A 16052-nucleotide genomic window follows, 5' to 3' on the forward strand; every position below is an offset into this window, starting at 1 on the left:
CCCTCTCACACACTCACAGCTGACTCAAACATCAGACACACTCCTGCTGCACTATAGGAGCGAGGCCAGAGGTCGTCCTAAATTTCACATCCAATCTTCTGTGGTCCTTCTCAGCAGCTGGAGTTCAGTCAGTACACCGTACAAAGGACAGTGAGGAACAAAGAGGATCGTCTCCTGCTCCACCATTAATCTACACACAATTACAAACACTTTAAAACAACTGCTTTGGTCATGGTGATTCATATATTCAGATTATTATACACTAATGATAAAATACTAATTAATATTATATTTAATTTCTGAAAAGAAATACTCCCAAATCTTACACACTGGACCTAAAACAACAACACAGGCTATATTATATTGTGCAATGGCTGACATATGTCTACTTCTGTCTGTTATGTAGAAGTTTTTCTACAGGTCAATCATTTCCGTAACTAGTGAGTTTATAAGGACATAAAAAAATCCATCTGAATATGTCAAAAATCAGTGTTGAGGCTAAAGTTGAGTTTGTTTTTCATAGTTTTTTGGAACATGCAAAGATTTAACCCAATAGCAACTACAAGCAGCAGTTAAATAGGAAAACGATAGTAAAGTAAGTCAAACTATTTTCGATTCCTGTTTCCTAATTTGTTTACCATTTATTTGTGAAGCGTTTTTAGCATTTCTATAATTAATTTTGGCAACATAACATGAAATCAGTTATAATTACTCATTATAATATTGTTAATCACACATGTTCATCCTTGGGAACTCTGTTAATTAGTTAAATTGCCAGGCCCGGTTTGACTAAATCTCAGTTATAGACCAGTCAAAATGTCATAATGTATATCACACACATGCAGAATATTTTAGTGTCACGTACACACGCTGCAGCCTGTGTGAATCTTTAAATAAGCTCTTCAATTATTAACACACATTAAATATGCACACCACATGATGGATATGGGCTTGTGTGATCCTACAGACTTTAACCAAGCACTTAAACCCAAACCAACCAACACATAGACTGCACAAGGTGTGGCTGAGCTCTCTCTATAGAACTGTACATGCTCACATGACAGAGAAGTCTAAGAACCTTTTTCTCTCGGCTGACTTAAGATTGGACATGTGGGTGGTTAGAAAAGTTCTGTGTTTAAGGCAATATGACTTTTTGACAGTCTAGTCTGGGAAAGTGAAACGTGTGAAGTTACAACTTAAAGCCTATAGTGTTACGTTACAAACAGAAGTTATGTTTACATTAAGTTGGTGTTTTACATGTATCTCTGAGGTCTAAAAAATGTGTTAAGTGCATTTGCTTCTTCATAAAACATTTGAACAGTTAATTTTTCAAATATTTAAAATGTAGCAGTTCCTATTCCCTGCCTTTGCCATTGCTGCACATATTTGCTTCTTTACCACCACCTGCAGATCGGTGCTGTGTAGTGTAATGTAAAACCATAGGCAAGAGTGTAAGTCATAGGAATCTGATCCAAAGCGATATTTATGTGTCAAAATCCAAAAGAAGTCTTGCACTAGCAAACATTTTGACTTGTGGTAACAGAAAAACAAATACATTAGTAACATTAATTTAAAAAATGTATTTAAAAACAGAGCCATAATAAAGACATGAAAGTATGACAATGAGCCAGAACCTTGAATCTGAAGAAGCTAAATGGAATTCAGCCATCCAGCGTTCATTTTACTATTTACACTTGAGCCTTTAACTCAAAGTGTCTTGTTTGGCTTATTCCTGGATACCAGACTTGAGTCTGGACTCAAACAGACACAGCAGCTCTTTTGTTAGTTCAAACTCATGTTTCTGCCACATACAGGCCACACTAGCATACATCTTTAGTTGTTGTACACCAATAAAAGATTAAAATATGATTTTGTAATTATTAGAGTGAGCTATGTGAATATTATCATGTTGACATGCAAACATGGAACCTTTTGCATGTCATAATGCTAATATGCATACAAACTGTTATTTGCGAGAAATACTGCAATTACACACTTTAACTGATAGCATACTTACACTAGTGCTATGCTGTGTTATTTTATTAAGAGTTTTGATGAACTGCCCAAATGGTGTCATTGCCAGAGGTATGCTGCTAGCTTGACTAAAAAAATGAAGTGAAGGGTCTTTATTAATTGATGTGGCAGAGGCAAATTTACATACCAACATATGCAGACGTGAAAAATTGTCATTGTTTTCCTGGAGGTGAGCTACGATGTTCACTGTCACATTTTGTTTCATGCAACCACAAACCACAACAAAGACCTCAGACGCAGGTATTGTGAAGAAACCATCCCTTTATTGGTGTGAAGCAGTTCAATCCAAGTCAGGGCCAAAAGGGTTAAAAACAGTCAGTGCTCAAACAGACCAAAGCAGAGTTTCTCGTTGTTCTGGGTGCAGACGTGTGAAACGCTGCGTGAGAGGAAAATATATAAAAAAAGAAGACTTCACTTTACTCCAAACCACGTTCACTGCTTTTACTGAAACACTTACAGCAGTACCAGAACTTTCTCTGGGAGGTAGGAAGGGGGTTAGAGGGAGGAGGTGTGGATATGTGTGTGTGTGAAGGGAAGGGGTGAACTCACAAACTGATAGGGTAAAAATCTGGGGTCTTCAAACCACATTGATGACAGTTAAAGAGAAAAATCACATCTTTTTATTTTTTCAATTTTTTTTGCAAGGAGCGGAGAATGAGTGGGCCAGAAGTGCTTCTCCTCCTCCTGTGTTGGTTTGTGTATTTGTTGTCTCCATGGTGATCACCGGTTAACCACAGAGTCCTTTACCGTTTTGTTGCCACTGCTTCCACTGTCGCAGTGTTCTTACTTGGCGTTGGCGGAGCTGCTGAGCACCTTACGGACCGCCTGAGCAATGGCGTCACGGTCAATGCCAAAGATTCGGAGCAGCTCATGGGGTTTGCCGCTCCGGGGTACCTGAGAGACTGCCAGACGGTGGACAGTGAAGCCGGTCTCGTTCACTACCGCCGAGCACACTGCCTCACCTAGACCACCTGAGAATAGAAAGCAGTTTATTGATTAAAGGGTCAGTTCACCAAAATTACACTGACACTAAATATTTTTTCTAGAATTTCTCCTCATATTCAGATTCAAGTCTCTCACTTGTTCTTTCATCTTTTGGTTTCCACCCTTCTGTCACATCGAATCTCTCACACCTCCATGGGTGATTGAGCGCTGCAGTGATGTGATGTGGACTGACAGGATGGACGCCGCCCTCCCTCGACTTTCTCACTCCTCCTTTGTCTTTAAACCCTTTAAGATTCTCCTCTCATTCCATCCTCCACTTCTCTCTCACTTTTTTACTTCTCACTCATCTGTCACTCAAACATTTCTGACTGAGCGAACATGAAAGCTGAGGAACAAAGTCATTACATGTCCTTCCCTACCACATTTCTCCCAGTGCTTGGTTAATGTACTAGCCTGTGCTGGTGTGTACGTACGATACTTTATCTGAAAATCCAACACACACTAGAAATTGGAGAAATATTCACAGCTGATAAAAATATAAAAAGCATGGAAGGTGGTATGATGCTTCTGGAGATCATAAAAATGTTACTACTACTAAACTATTTGTTACTTGCATGTAATCAACTACTCACATGAATCCAAATACAAGTACGTATGTGTGTAAAGCAGCAACATGTAAGACGACAAAAACAAACACAATAGACGAGAGAAGGGGAGCTTGTGTTGGTACTGTATGTAGGTCACAAGAGCCCAAAGGCCGGTGTTGAAATTAAGAAACACTGACAGGCTCTCTCAGCTCCTCCTCCCCCCTCCATACACTGTTTTTATTTCACCTTTTCTATATCTTCCATCTCTCCATCTGTCCTCATCCCCCCCCTCCTCAGGATCCAGCCTCCTCAGGGCTTCTCTATCTGCAGACAGACCTCTGTCCTTTGCTGCTCCAGGCATTTTTATTCACGAGTTGATACACAAGCAGCACAAACACGCACAAAACTGCATAATAACCCCTATGCTTTCTCATGGCCCTTTATTTTGAAATGCAACTTGCTAATTAATTCATCCATCGTGGTTGTTTTTTCTCACAGATTTGTTCTGTTTTTAGGAGGTGATTTGTGATTCCCAGTCTCCTTACCTTCATAGTAGTGGTCCTCCACTGTGATGATTCGTCCTCTGGTGGCCCTGGCGTTATCGATGATGGTCTTGGAGTCCAGGGGTTTGATGGTGAATGGGTCGATCACACGGATGTTAATTCTTTCTGAGGATGGAGAGAGGATAGTGGAGAATGCATCTCAGTCCAACTGATAGTTCATATGAAAAACTGTAGATTTTTATGCCAACTTGAGTTGGTGTATTTTGTTTTCTTGTTTCTTTCTTTCTTTGTACCTTTCTTTAGCTGTTCAGCTGCAGCAAGAGCCTCATGGAGGGTCACTCCTGCTCCAATCAGGGTCACATGGTCGTCATTGGTTTTGTACACAACCTGAGTGTGAAGGGAAGATGTATTTGTGGTGTCATAAACTGTATCTTCAATTTTCTTGCTGTGCATTTAGATCATACTATGAAACAATACGATGGTGGTGAGAAAACACTGCTACCAACCTTCGCCTGACCGACATGGAAGTCCTCATTGCAGTTGTAGATGATGTTGTTCTCTGGGCGGCTCGTTCGGATGAAACACAAACCCTGAAACAAACCAGAAATAACTAGCTTTTTCTCTGTTCTAAATAAGATTTTTTTATGCTCAGGGTTTAAAGTTTTTAATTCATTTTCATTCTTTTTACAGGTTGACTATGGGTACCTTTGTGTTGGCAGCCAGCTCCACAGCTTTCTCAGTGGAGACACCATCGCTAGGATAGAAAACAGTTGCTGTGGGAATGGCTCTAAACATAGCCAGATCCTCCAGACCCATCTGAGAAGGTCCATCCTCACCTAAATATACACACATAAACACCAAGCAGACAAGAGTCAGGTAAGTAGGTAAGACTCACATGTTTGGTGTAGACTAGAAAAATAAATTCTGGTGAGATTGGCGTGCACTGAGTGTGGAAGGACGGGCATGCGAAATGTACCTGAAGAGGAGGAGGAGAAGGAGGAAGGAGAGGAGGAGGTGAAAGATAGCTTGTGTCAGGTGGCTGTATCATCACCTCCATGACACAGAGAGACAGAGGAGGGGGTGGGGTGGGGGGGGGGTTACTGATATCAGGAGAGGGAGATGGACAACAGAGGAGGTAAGAAGATGGTGGAGAAAATACGGTTTAGGTCTCAGGAAAAACAAACAAAGACATACAGAGGGGAGGTTCAACCCACTGCAGTGAAATTAAAGGAGCAGGTGGAACATGTGGTAAAACAGAAGAATGAAATATCTTTGAGAAAGCTTGTTCTGCAATTAAATATCAGTTTGGGTTTAATATGAATTGTGCACATTTTATATCCTTCAGTGGGCTGAATCATTCTAAAAGCTGAAAAGAGATGCGGTGAGAGGGAAGGTGGGAGGGTCATGAGTGCAGTTTGGAAAATATCATTTCAATATTTGAAACAGGTGTGGGTGAAATAATTGTTTGTTATAATATAGTGGAGAGCACACATGATCTCTCCACAATAGTAAAAACTACAAATCCCAGCATGTGACAGCTGCTATAGGCTAACAAAATGTTCAAAATATCATGTTTGTCTTAACATTATAGCGTCCTTCTACTCCTACAAAAAGCAACGGATGATGAGACCAAAAAGACTGTTGCTGGAAAAGACAAAAGTAGAAAGAGGGCTTATACATTAAATCACTAAAAAGGTCAAAGGTCAGCTCAGATCCTGATTAGTGAAAAGAGCGACAGGAACTGACCAATAGAGACACCACAGTGGGAGCCGCAGAGGTTGATGTTGCTCTCAGAGATGGCGGCCATGCGGAGCTGGTCGTAGGCCCGGGTGAAGAATGCGGCGAAAGTGCTGGCGAACACCACGTTGCGGTCCCGCACGGCACAACCTATTGCCACACTCACCTGCAAGAGAAAAGTGATGGCTTAGAAACACTGCATTGCTACGACAGCTGAAGTTCAGATGTTGCCTCTGTAGCTCGTAGGTGATGAGCGGCACAGTTACACAGTTAGTAATCAAAATGTAACAGCGAAAGATTTCCTGCAGATTTGGACTAAATCATTAATATTGAGACATTTTATCGTTCTACCACTGTAATGTACAAAAAAAACAGACCACCTAATCATTTAATAAAGGTTAAAGAACACATACTCATAATTCACATGTTCATGTCCCCCCCTAAATCAATTTGGTCATCCTGTAACCGCTGTCATCAGGTCAAAATTTCAGTTTATCCAAGACTTTCGTCTATGACTAAATGCCACTTTCTGGCACCTGCTCCCATTGAGGTGCATGGAGAAGTGAATAAGTCCTAAGAGGTCAAAATCCAGCAACACTTGTAGTATATGTAAAGAACAATTTTATTATGAGAACAAAGCATTTGTCTTGTGGACAGCTGTTCTACAAATGTTGCTGAAGTTTTTACAATAATCACAGTCCCATCGGCCTCAGCTGTACTTTGTGTTTAGTGGTAATTAGCAAGTGTTTGAATACTAAACTAAGACGGAGCATATGGTAAACATTAAACCTGCGCAGTATCAGCCTGTTGGCACTGTCAGCATTTAGCTCAAAGTACAGTCTCGCAGAGCTTCTGGTATAGCTGTGGCCTCTTAGTCTTGTCTTCAAAAACAAACAGTAGACTATCTTACATGTTTTCACATCTGCAGCGGTCCATACATACAAAAATAATTCATTCTTGAGGCTGAAAACAAACCAATTCTTTAAGATATGATCCATCTTAAGAAGAAGTAACGAAAATAAATGATGTACATTCGAAACAGCGACTTTTTTTTTGTCATTCAAACTTTCCCATTGCAGCAAGAAAAGAAAAAGGACCTTGCTTTCATCTATAAGTTGAATCCAGTTTCCAAAAGAGTGGGGACGCTGTGTAAAATGTCAATAAAAATAGAATGCATCGAATTCAGAATGAACACATATTTCCAAAAAACAATAAAGTTTATAAATTTGCACATTAAGTATCTTGTTATGTTATGTTATGTTATTGTCGTGACACGCAGATTTTTTATTTAATCCAGGAAAATAATCGTCTCATCTTGATTGGCTCGCCGTTGTGTAGAAGAACCCTTCACTGATTCAAAGAGATGCTGATGTTAATAAAGCTTGAACACTAGAGAATGTTATGATGCGACACCAAAAACAACCAAAGTGAATTGTGACAGGCCGAAGATTAAAGATCCCGGACTGAAAATGTAATATTTATGTCGATAAAATATGAATAGCCTCTATGATGCACTCAGAGGTGACTGTAGCATCTATCTGTGTTTAGCACAACAGAAGGTTATAGCCTACAATCTATATTCAACTCGCAACTTAGAAATCTGCTTCATTTTTGTGTGTGTTTTTTTTTTCTTTTTTACAATTTGGTGAAGTACTGATTCAAAACCTCTCAAGCCATCATCTCTCTTACCATGTTCTGCTCTGCGATGTAGCACTCCACATAGCGGTTGGGGTGTTCGTTCTTGAAGAGCTCGGAGAAGGTGGAGTTCTTGGTATCTCCATCCAGAGCCACCACATGCTCGTTGTAGCGGCCCAGCTTGGCCAGAGCCATGCCGTACGCCTTCCTCGTAGCAATCTGGTCGCACAAAGACAAGCAGGTAATACTATTTATTTGCTGATACCGCAGCTCGAAACTTTGTTGTATTCTATCTGAAAAGCTTTGCTGATTCAAAACATTGGAGCTCATCTGCCATTAATGATCACTGACCTTGTCTCCAGGTTTGTAGCTGGGTGCACTTGGCATGCGGATGTTACGGAGGCTGACAGGTGACGCGTCCTCGATGGGCGGAGCAGGATAGATGCGCTTGTTACAGCTGACGATGCGGCTCTGCAGCTCCTTGATCACGCTGTCAGCCATGTCTTTGGGCAGCGGTTTACCATGCCAGCCCATCTTATCCTCAGCCGCTGAAAGACAAACACACACACAGCTGAGGACTAGAGCAAACAAGTACTATTAGTGTACAGTATGATCACTGTATGTGATTGTGATATTAAGGAACTTTGGACACTAATTTGGACCCAACTAAAAATATAATACATATACTCTATACACCAACTTCCTCCTGAAATCCTGTATATTCCTCTACATGAATTCATGTGCGGTTACAAACACGCAGAAAATAAATCCTGGTCAGCTGTCGTACTCATAACAATCATCCACTTCAGTGAGTCACAACAGGCTGCTTCAAAGGTAAAAAGGTTAGACCCAAGAGGCCACAGCGCTATAACAACATGCACACACACATCTTGCTGTTATAACATCTGTCTTTCTACATCTCTTGCAGAAATGCACGTGGTCACACACACTCCCCCTTACCATTATCACAACATAAGCACAATGGGCTGCTGCTGTGTGTGTATTCTGCACATTCTGGGGGATTATGGAGCTGAAGCACTAAAGCGCTGCTTAGATTACAGCGAGTTAGGGCCCCTCTGCACTGATGGTGGGTCCCCGGGGCAGTTAAGAAAACCTCTGACAGAAATATTATTCAATTGTTCATTTTACCTAGTCATCATTTAGAAACAGGCCCAGTGTCATGGTTATGAAACATGCTGTGTGTTATGATTACTTTGGTTTGTTCAGCTTGAAATATGTCACTGACAGTTTGATCTCCACATTTGGAAATGTGTGTGTGAGAGAGAGAGATTGTTGTACCTGGGATGCCTTTGCCTTTGATAGTCTTGGCGATGATTGCAAGAGGCTGGTGGCGGGGCTGACTCAGCACCTTACACAGCTCCTCCACACTGTGGCCATCCACAATGATGGCGTGCCAGCTGGGAAAACAGAGGAGATCAAACTTTAAATGCAATCCTACAGGTGCGTCATTACTATGATTTCTGGGCTCCTGAATGAATGTAACTCTGGCAATGAAAAAAGAAATTGAGACAAACAGGGACGCTAGAACTGGAACTAAAGATTAATGTTATTATTGAGCAATCTGTGGATTCTTTCTTGAACTGAACTTAATCATTCAGTTGATAAAATGTCAGTGGGAAATGTCCCTCTGAAGTTCCCATAGTCTATGATGTCTTAAAATGGCTTGTTGATGATTCATTTTCTTTGATTTCTTTGATTACTCAAATGAATGTCTAGTTATTTCAGCTCTAAAAGACGCACACTCGCCTCACATTTAGAGATTTAGACGCACAAATACTTTAAACATTCCTTTACATCCCTGACCCATCCACCCTCCTCTGCGTACCCTCACCCTCCTCTCACCCGAAAGCCTCACAGCGTCGCTGGTACTTCTCCACATGGTGCTGGAGGGGAGCTGGGTCGCTCTGACCCAGGCGGTTGATGTCCAAGATGGCCACCAGGTTGTCTAGCTGGTAATATGAGGCAAAGGCCATGGCCTCCCACACTGAACCCTCCGACATCTCACCATCTCCCAGTAAGCAGAACACCCGATAGCTGTAAATTTAAAGAGACTGATTGTTAGAGATGAATAAATAGTGGATATGGGTCATTTTCCATATCAGCTCCATTTTGCCCTCATGGCACATCCTCCAATCGTCTGATGCCTCCTATAGGGCTCAATGTGACAGCTGACCCTCACACCTAAAACACAAACCAACAGACACACACTCCTCCCGCCTGCTGCGCACTGATCATCCTCACTCGTAGCTCCCATGGTGTAACGACTCCTGACAGCTTTCCAGTCAAATAGACACGTTCTCATTAAAGCTGGAAGATGGGCCGAGACACGCTGCATTACACCACGCATTCCAACCCCAAGCACAAAGAGACGACAAGGCAAAGAAAGCAAAGAGAGGAGGAAGAGGAAGAAAGAGAAGAGAGGAATTTCGCGCAGAGGTGGAGATGGAGAGGTGGAAGAGGGAAAAGAGGTAGAGATTTGAGGCTAGAGGGGAAAAATTGAAAAAGCAAGTGCTACCGGTTAAACTGATCTTTAAAGACTGATGGCTGGCTTCTGAAATATGTCCGCTCCTCTGCTGAAATGATTTATACTGAACCAAATCTATTACAAATGCAGTTAACCCTGTTTTGTCTAAAGAAAAAAAAGGGTCAAGAATGTAAGGCTCATCAAGTTTGGATTCAAAAAGTTGTTCAATCAATAATGTTCATGTTTCAAATGATTTTACTGTGTCTGGGAGACATACAGCATGACAACACAAAACAAAGGTTTGTAAAGAAACTAATATAATACAGAATATCCACTTAATTTTTTTTTTAGATATATATTTTTTGGCCTTTTTGAGCTTTATTTGATGGAGACAGCTAAAGAGTGACCGGAATGTGGGGAGAGAGAGATGGGGAATGGCATGCGGGAAAGAGCCACAGGTCGGATTCGAACCCTGGGCTGCCACGGCAAGAACCGAGCCTATGCACATGGGGTGGTTGCTCTACCAACTTAGCTAAACGACACCCCCCCCACTCTTAAAATTTAATATTAAAATATTAATATTCTACTCGCTGTGTTTCACATCAATTATAAAGTCACCTTAGTCTTATTTCTCTCTCTCTTTCACTCTAACCTATTGGAGCAGATGGCTGCCCACCAATGAGCTTGGTTTTGCTCGAGGTTTCTGCCTTGCTGCCATCGCCAAGCGTTGTTTGGTCTCTGTAGATAATATTATAAAGAGTACGGTTTAGACCTGCTCTGTATGGAAACCTCCAGTCGATACACTCGCTGATGCGTTGCATGCTGAATGAGTATGAGAGAAAACCCTGCGTGTGTTTGGTTCAATACTCTGCAGCTGTAAACATGTAAATATGAGATTATTGGGACAGAGTCACATGAGCATGAAGCGATGAACAGTGTCATCTCTGTGCTGCTGATGAGTGTATCTGACGGGTTCATTCATGTATTGTATTTTAATAAACCACACCCTCAGAGAAGATGTAGGGCGTGTTTGTAAGATTAATTTCCTGCTACAGTTGGACCAGAAATAACAATAAATAACATATAATTAACATTTGCAGATGATTTCACATACTAGTTGCTCCCCTCCGGTTGATCCTGCAGCATAGGCGTGTGTGTTTAATATAGTTGCTATTCAGCAGTTTTAGTCTCAGATTAACTGATGAAACCAGCCTTCTAAGTGAGTGCAGAGACGTTATGTTGCAGTAAATTAGCTGGACAAGCTGCTCCGAGAATTGCAGGGGAAAAGCATGCACCCTTGTGCATGCATGCACAATCACACACATGGTCTGTGCATGGTGTGTACAGTATGTACTGTACGTACATAGATGCAACAAAGCACAGCATGGGATAGGAGAAAAGATAAGGGTATAGTGTGAGGCTGGTGATTATTAGAGCAGAAACAATCGAGTGCACACAGAATGCAGAGTGAGTTATCAAGGGCAGCCGACTCAGACTGCAAGTACAGCATTCCCTGACAGCCCGCCTGTTTTACTGTCTGCTGTTGTGTGTAAAAGAAACGGCAATGGCACTCCCTCCGTCTCCCTCCAAAATGTGCTTTTGTATCATGTTCATGTTTGGTGAAAATGTGAATAGGAATGTGTTGTGTCCTGTGGCAGGATACAGCTATCTCACACTTTCTATTGTCGGACTGAAATCCACGCGGGTCTTTCTAGATCACGCCAGAACAAAGGAGACACACGAGGTCTGATCTGCAACCCTGCTAACATTCAGCTGAGTAGTAGAGGACCCCTGTGTGTTTCAGGCCTGTTGATCTATTGTGATGTGAACATGTTCGGAACTGTTGCAGAAGTGTACCCAAAAATGAATTCATCTCATCTTGTGCAGAGACACATTGATTGATTCACTGATTTCTCTCCTGATGATTCCATCTCATATTACTGAGCAGATACCCTCATTTACTGTATCCAGATCTGAAGGTAAAACTGATCAGAGGTGACAGCCTAAACGTTGACCCAGATCAGACCTATCAGGAACTGTGGTTGAAATGTCACATGTCAGCACGGCTCGCTGCAGCGTACATTATGTCATGCATAATTTCATACCGTCTACCTTAATATGTGCAGATGCAAGCTGTTCCTCTGACCTTCTTCATGTATGTCATGTGCATGTTGGAAAATCTCTGTGTGAGGTCGTTTTCTTTTCTTTTCAAAGAATGTGTGTGTGTGTGTGTTTGTGTATGTTACCTGGCCTTGTCAAAGTATTTTCCTGTGTAGGCCATTCCACAGGCAGCTCCCAGACCCTGACCCAGAGATCCAGTGGCCACGTCCACAAACTGCTGCTTCTGTTAGCACACACATACACACAAAAGATCTTACTCTACCAGTCCTATAGGAGAGCTGATGTTTGCAGTGTGTTATTGGTTGAAGAGCAAGTCCAATGTTCATGTTTAACATCTGTTTACTGTCAAAATACCCCCAAATGAGCACACAGATTGGTGGTGTAAGAGTTTTAATGTATTTCTGATGCATATGTGTTGATGTGTTGGAATAAATGACTTTTAGACCCAGAAATTTCCTGCAGGTCTGAGCATCACCTCACCGGCACAGGGTGTCCCTCCAGGATGGAGTCAACCTTGCGGAGGTTGAGGAGCTCGTTCTCCTTCAGGTAACCCGTCTCCGCCCACACGGCATACAGCACAGGGGCTGCATGACCCTGAGGAGACAGACGTTAAACATCAAACACTTACCAAAAAGCACACATATCAGGTATTTAACACATCAACAGACTGCTCATTACGCTTTATTACTTGTCTGCAGAGCTGGAGTTTTAAATTAGTCTCAAAGCTCATTTATCAGACATCTTGGGAACAGAAAATACATCATCTGACAACTTTAATTTTGTGGAATAGTAATAAATGTGGAACAGCCTTAAATACATGAATTTTTAATATGTTGGGGTGTTACCTTGGAGAGGATGAAGCGGTCGTTGTTGGGGTTACGGGGGTCTTCAGGTCGGTACTTCATGGTATGAAAGAAAAGCACAGACATGACCTCTGCCACGCTGCAACATGATGTGGGATGACTGCAGTGAAACAATGGAGAGAGAGAGGAATCAGACACAGACAGCAATCCAATCCAAAAAACTGATGTGCCTTCAGATTCCTCAGGTCAAATCTGAAACAAACAAAACATGTTTCAAAGCAATATTGTTAATGCACAGAGTCAGGGAGTCAAAGTGGAAATCAGAAGTGGAGTTTGATTCTTTGGGTTAATTCATGTCAGAGTAACTGTAGTCAGAGAGTTATGCAACACAGACAGTAGGCAGACTGACTTTATAAGCATCAGACAGTCATTAAGCACATATACAGCTTTCTCTCTCATACATGCACACACACAAATATTTAAACTACAGATATTCAGTGTGCAATCCCAAGCGGTTAAAGACAATTCAACACAAAACAGGTTACAATTGTATAGTTTTTGTATGTCTTAAATGTTATTCTTCTTTTTATTATTTTTAAACCACATGCCAATAATACCTCACTCAGACCTCCTCCACTTTGTCTTTATTTCCCTGAAATGGAAAATGTGATCAAACAGTCAAAAGCAGCCTGAATCAAAAATCTTCATGTAGATCTTTAGTGTTAGATTATACCATTGAAAATGTTATTGTCTTTCACTAAAAACAAAACGTTTTATTTTGAAATTCTCCCCGGATGTATTTTTTCCTATTTGATTAAAGCTACTTGACGTTTGTGTGAGGCGCTGCACCGGTGCACGCAGTGGCGGAGGTGCGTCGTTGCGTGCCCCGGTTCCATTCCGCCGAGCTGTAGCTTTGGCTGCACGGGATCACGCACCGACCCGGTTTCCGCTCTCCCTCTGTTACATAACCGACCACAGAGTACGCAAAGGGTTAACGGAGGCGCGGGACACTGGCGCACTTGCAGCAGTTTGTGTGGAGCACTCAGATCTGACAGGATTTAATGAATGTTTTATGATTTAAAGGGGCGGATATTGTGCAAAACAACAAAACAAAAATAAACATGCACGCTCATAAAAATGCATGACGTCTCTTTGCTCCAGAGGCGAAAATAAAGATGAACTATTTACAGCTAAAAACTGCTTTCTGGTGAGGTGCGTAAATTGCGCACGACGCGTGTTGGCACGGTTGATTACGCACATTGAAAATAAGACAACAGCATGTACAAAATGAAAAGACAGAAAAGAAAATATTCTGCTTCCGCATTATAAACTATAGACTGTTATGCTGCGGACAGTCAGTCCGTTCATCTCTCACTTCACAGATTCCAGCCCGCGTTTCTATGTAAACAGACAGTGAGTGCATCACACAGTCACCATGTAGTCTTCTGTCATACTTCTTTAGATCTCCGCATTCCTCTTACCCGCTGCCCGCTGCAGTCGTAGCCTTGATGGAGTTGATCCGGAGCCGGGTCGCGATGTTCTTAAGCGCCTGCACCGTCTGCTGGTCCGGTTTATGGTAGTCCTCCATCTGGCCGTTGCACCGAAAGAGAGCGCGCACACAGAGACACACACAAACCCACGGGCGTACACACACACACGCACACACAGACACAATCCGGTTAAGTTAAGAGTTAAAAGTTCTCGGTCTGCTGTCCCGAGGATGAAGGCGGTGAGTGTGCAGCGGACGATGGCAGGGGTTAAAAAGAAGCTGACAGGACAGAGAGGGAGGGAGGGGGGGAGGGGGCGTGTTTGCTGGCAAAGCCTATGAATATGGCTAATCTGGGAATAAACGGAGCCTACAGTTACTCCAAACTGTCACGCATGAGCGCAGCCAATAGTAGGAAAGCTTTGGGTTTGAGATCAAGGCCACACGCACACGCTTGGACGCACACGTGGTCAACGGGCGCTCAGGTTCAATTTTAAAAGCCCCAAATTGTATGTAAAGAAAATAAAAAAATAATAATAAATCAAGAGTGCTAATAAACAGGGGAGCAAACATATGTGTACAGTGATTTCTAGATCAGTTATAAGCAGACAGAGATGTGAAATATTATGACCATGACGCTTCCAGCAGCACATGCACTTAGACTATACAACATGCTGTGCAGGCTCTTACCTCCTAATGGACTTTACTTGTACTTGCGCCATGTTGCAGTATGGATGTGAAAGTGAAAGTTGACATATCTGCGCCAGAAACCTCCTCTACGTTTTATACATATGGATTTGGAACAAAACTGGATTTGCTTTTATGGTTACAATGTAAAGACTGTGTCCAAAACAAGAATTAGTGTGCAGAATGGCCGGAATATTATAGAACAATGGGATCTAAGGTTCATTGAGCTTCTTCAGGACAAAACCTTCCCAGAGAAGATGATTTAATAGATTTCCTGTGTAGCAAATATATCAGGATGCAGTTGAGTTCAATATAAACAGCTCTCCATTTAAATGCAGCGTTTGGAGAGGAAGGACAGGTGAAGTGCAAAAGTATCACAGATGACAGTAATCTTATCTTAATGGCATTTCCTACCGAGACTGACCTGATCAGCTGCGATCCAAACCAGCTCCTCCTGCAACATGCACCTACATGTCAGTGGGGTTAGTGTTAAAACGTTTCTCTTGTGATCTTGAGGAGTAAAGCGGTGTTCCACATTTAGCCAGCAGAGGACATGTAGAGTGATCAAGGGGGAAAATAATATTCTCCTAAACGATCTCGTTAATTAAAATCTCCCTGCTGAGAAGAAAAAAACATTTGTTTTGTTACTAAAACCCAAAACGACTCGCAGATCAAATTCTCAGATCAAATAAGCCCTTACATTGGCTTGAAACCAACTGATTATAATTTAATGTAGAAGGTTAGAACCATAGGCAAAGAGTACAACAGTGAGCACACAGTGACATCTGGTTGTCAAACAGAGAAACTGCACCAGTCTCCTGAAACTAAAGGAAATGTCTCAGGTTCGAGGAAACAGTTTATCCAAATGGAGAAAAATAATAAAAAAACAAATAGATAATGCATGATGTTAAATTATTAGATATTTTCATAAATTGGTCAGAAAAATTTGTTAATTAGGAACCTTCTTTAGGAAAATGATAATGTCGAGGCACAAAATCGCCAAAACAAAAATCGCACTCCTGTTTAGTC

The 16052-nt window shown here is 41.8% G+C and overlaps 1 protein-coding gene across 1 annotated transcript; it reads right to left on the reverse strand.

Moving 5' to 3' along the window:
* Positions 1-2277: 2277 nt before the first annotated feature.
* LOC104926936 (transketolase) lies at positions 2278-15647 on the reverse strand. Its single transcript, XM_027288440.1, has 15 exons — positions 15448-15647; positions 14332-14438; positions 12893-13010; positions 12528-12641; positions 12173-12270; positions 9305-9496; positions 8741-8859; positions 7793-7989; positions 7496-7660; positions 5816-5972; positions 4775-4905; positions 4576-4659; positions 4363-4456; positions 4112-4234; positions 2278-3005 (listed from the first exon to the last, which is right to left on the reverse strand). Exons 1-15 carry the CDS (start codon positions 15484-15486, stop codon positions 2818-2820), a joined length of 1926 nt encoding a protein of 641 aa, XP_027144241.1. The 5' UTR covers positions 15487-15647; the 3' UTR covers positions 2278-2817.
* Positions 15648-16052: the final 405 nt, after the last annotated feature.

This window comes from Larimichthys crocea, chromosome XV (assembly GCF_000972845.2).
Source record: "Larimichthys crocea isolate SSNF chromosome XV, L_crocea_2.0, whole genome shotgun sequence".
NCBI classification, from domain to species: domain Eukaryota; kingdom Metazoa; phylum Chordata; class Actinopteri; family Sciaenidae; genus Larimichthys; species Larimichthys crocea.

What these genes read in the sequence shown, in the direction of transcription:
- LOC104926936 (XM_027288440.1), bottom strand. Translation starts at nt 15,486, where the DNA reads ATGTTGCAGGAGGAGCTGGTTTGGATCGCAGCTGATCAG. An exon ending in AAATACTTTGACAAGGCCAG is followed by an intron (nt 9,497 to 12,172) that starts GTAACATACACA and finishes TTAAATTTACAG; the next exon opens with CTATCGGGTGTTCTGCTTAC. An exon ending in CCACTGTGGTGTCTCTATTG is followed by an intron (nt 4,906 to 5,815) that starts GTCAGTTCCTGT and finishes GTGTATATTTAG; the next exon opens with GTGAGGATGGACCTTCTCAG.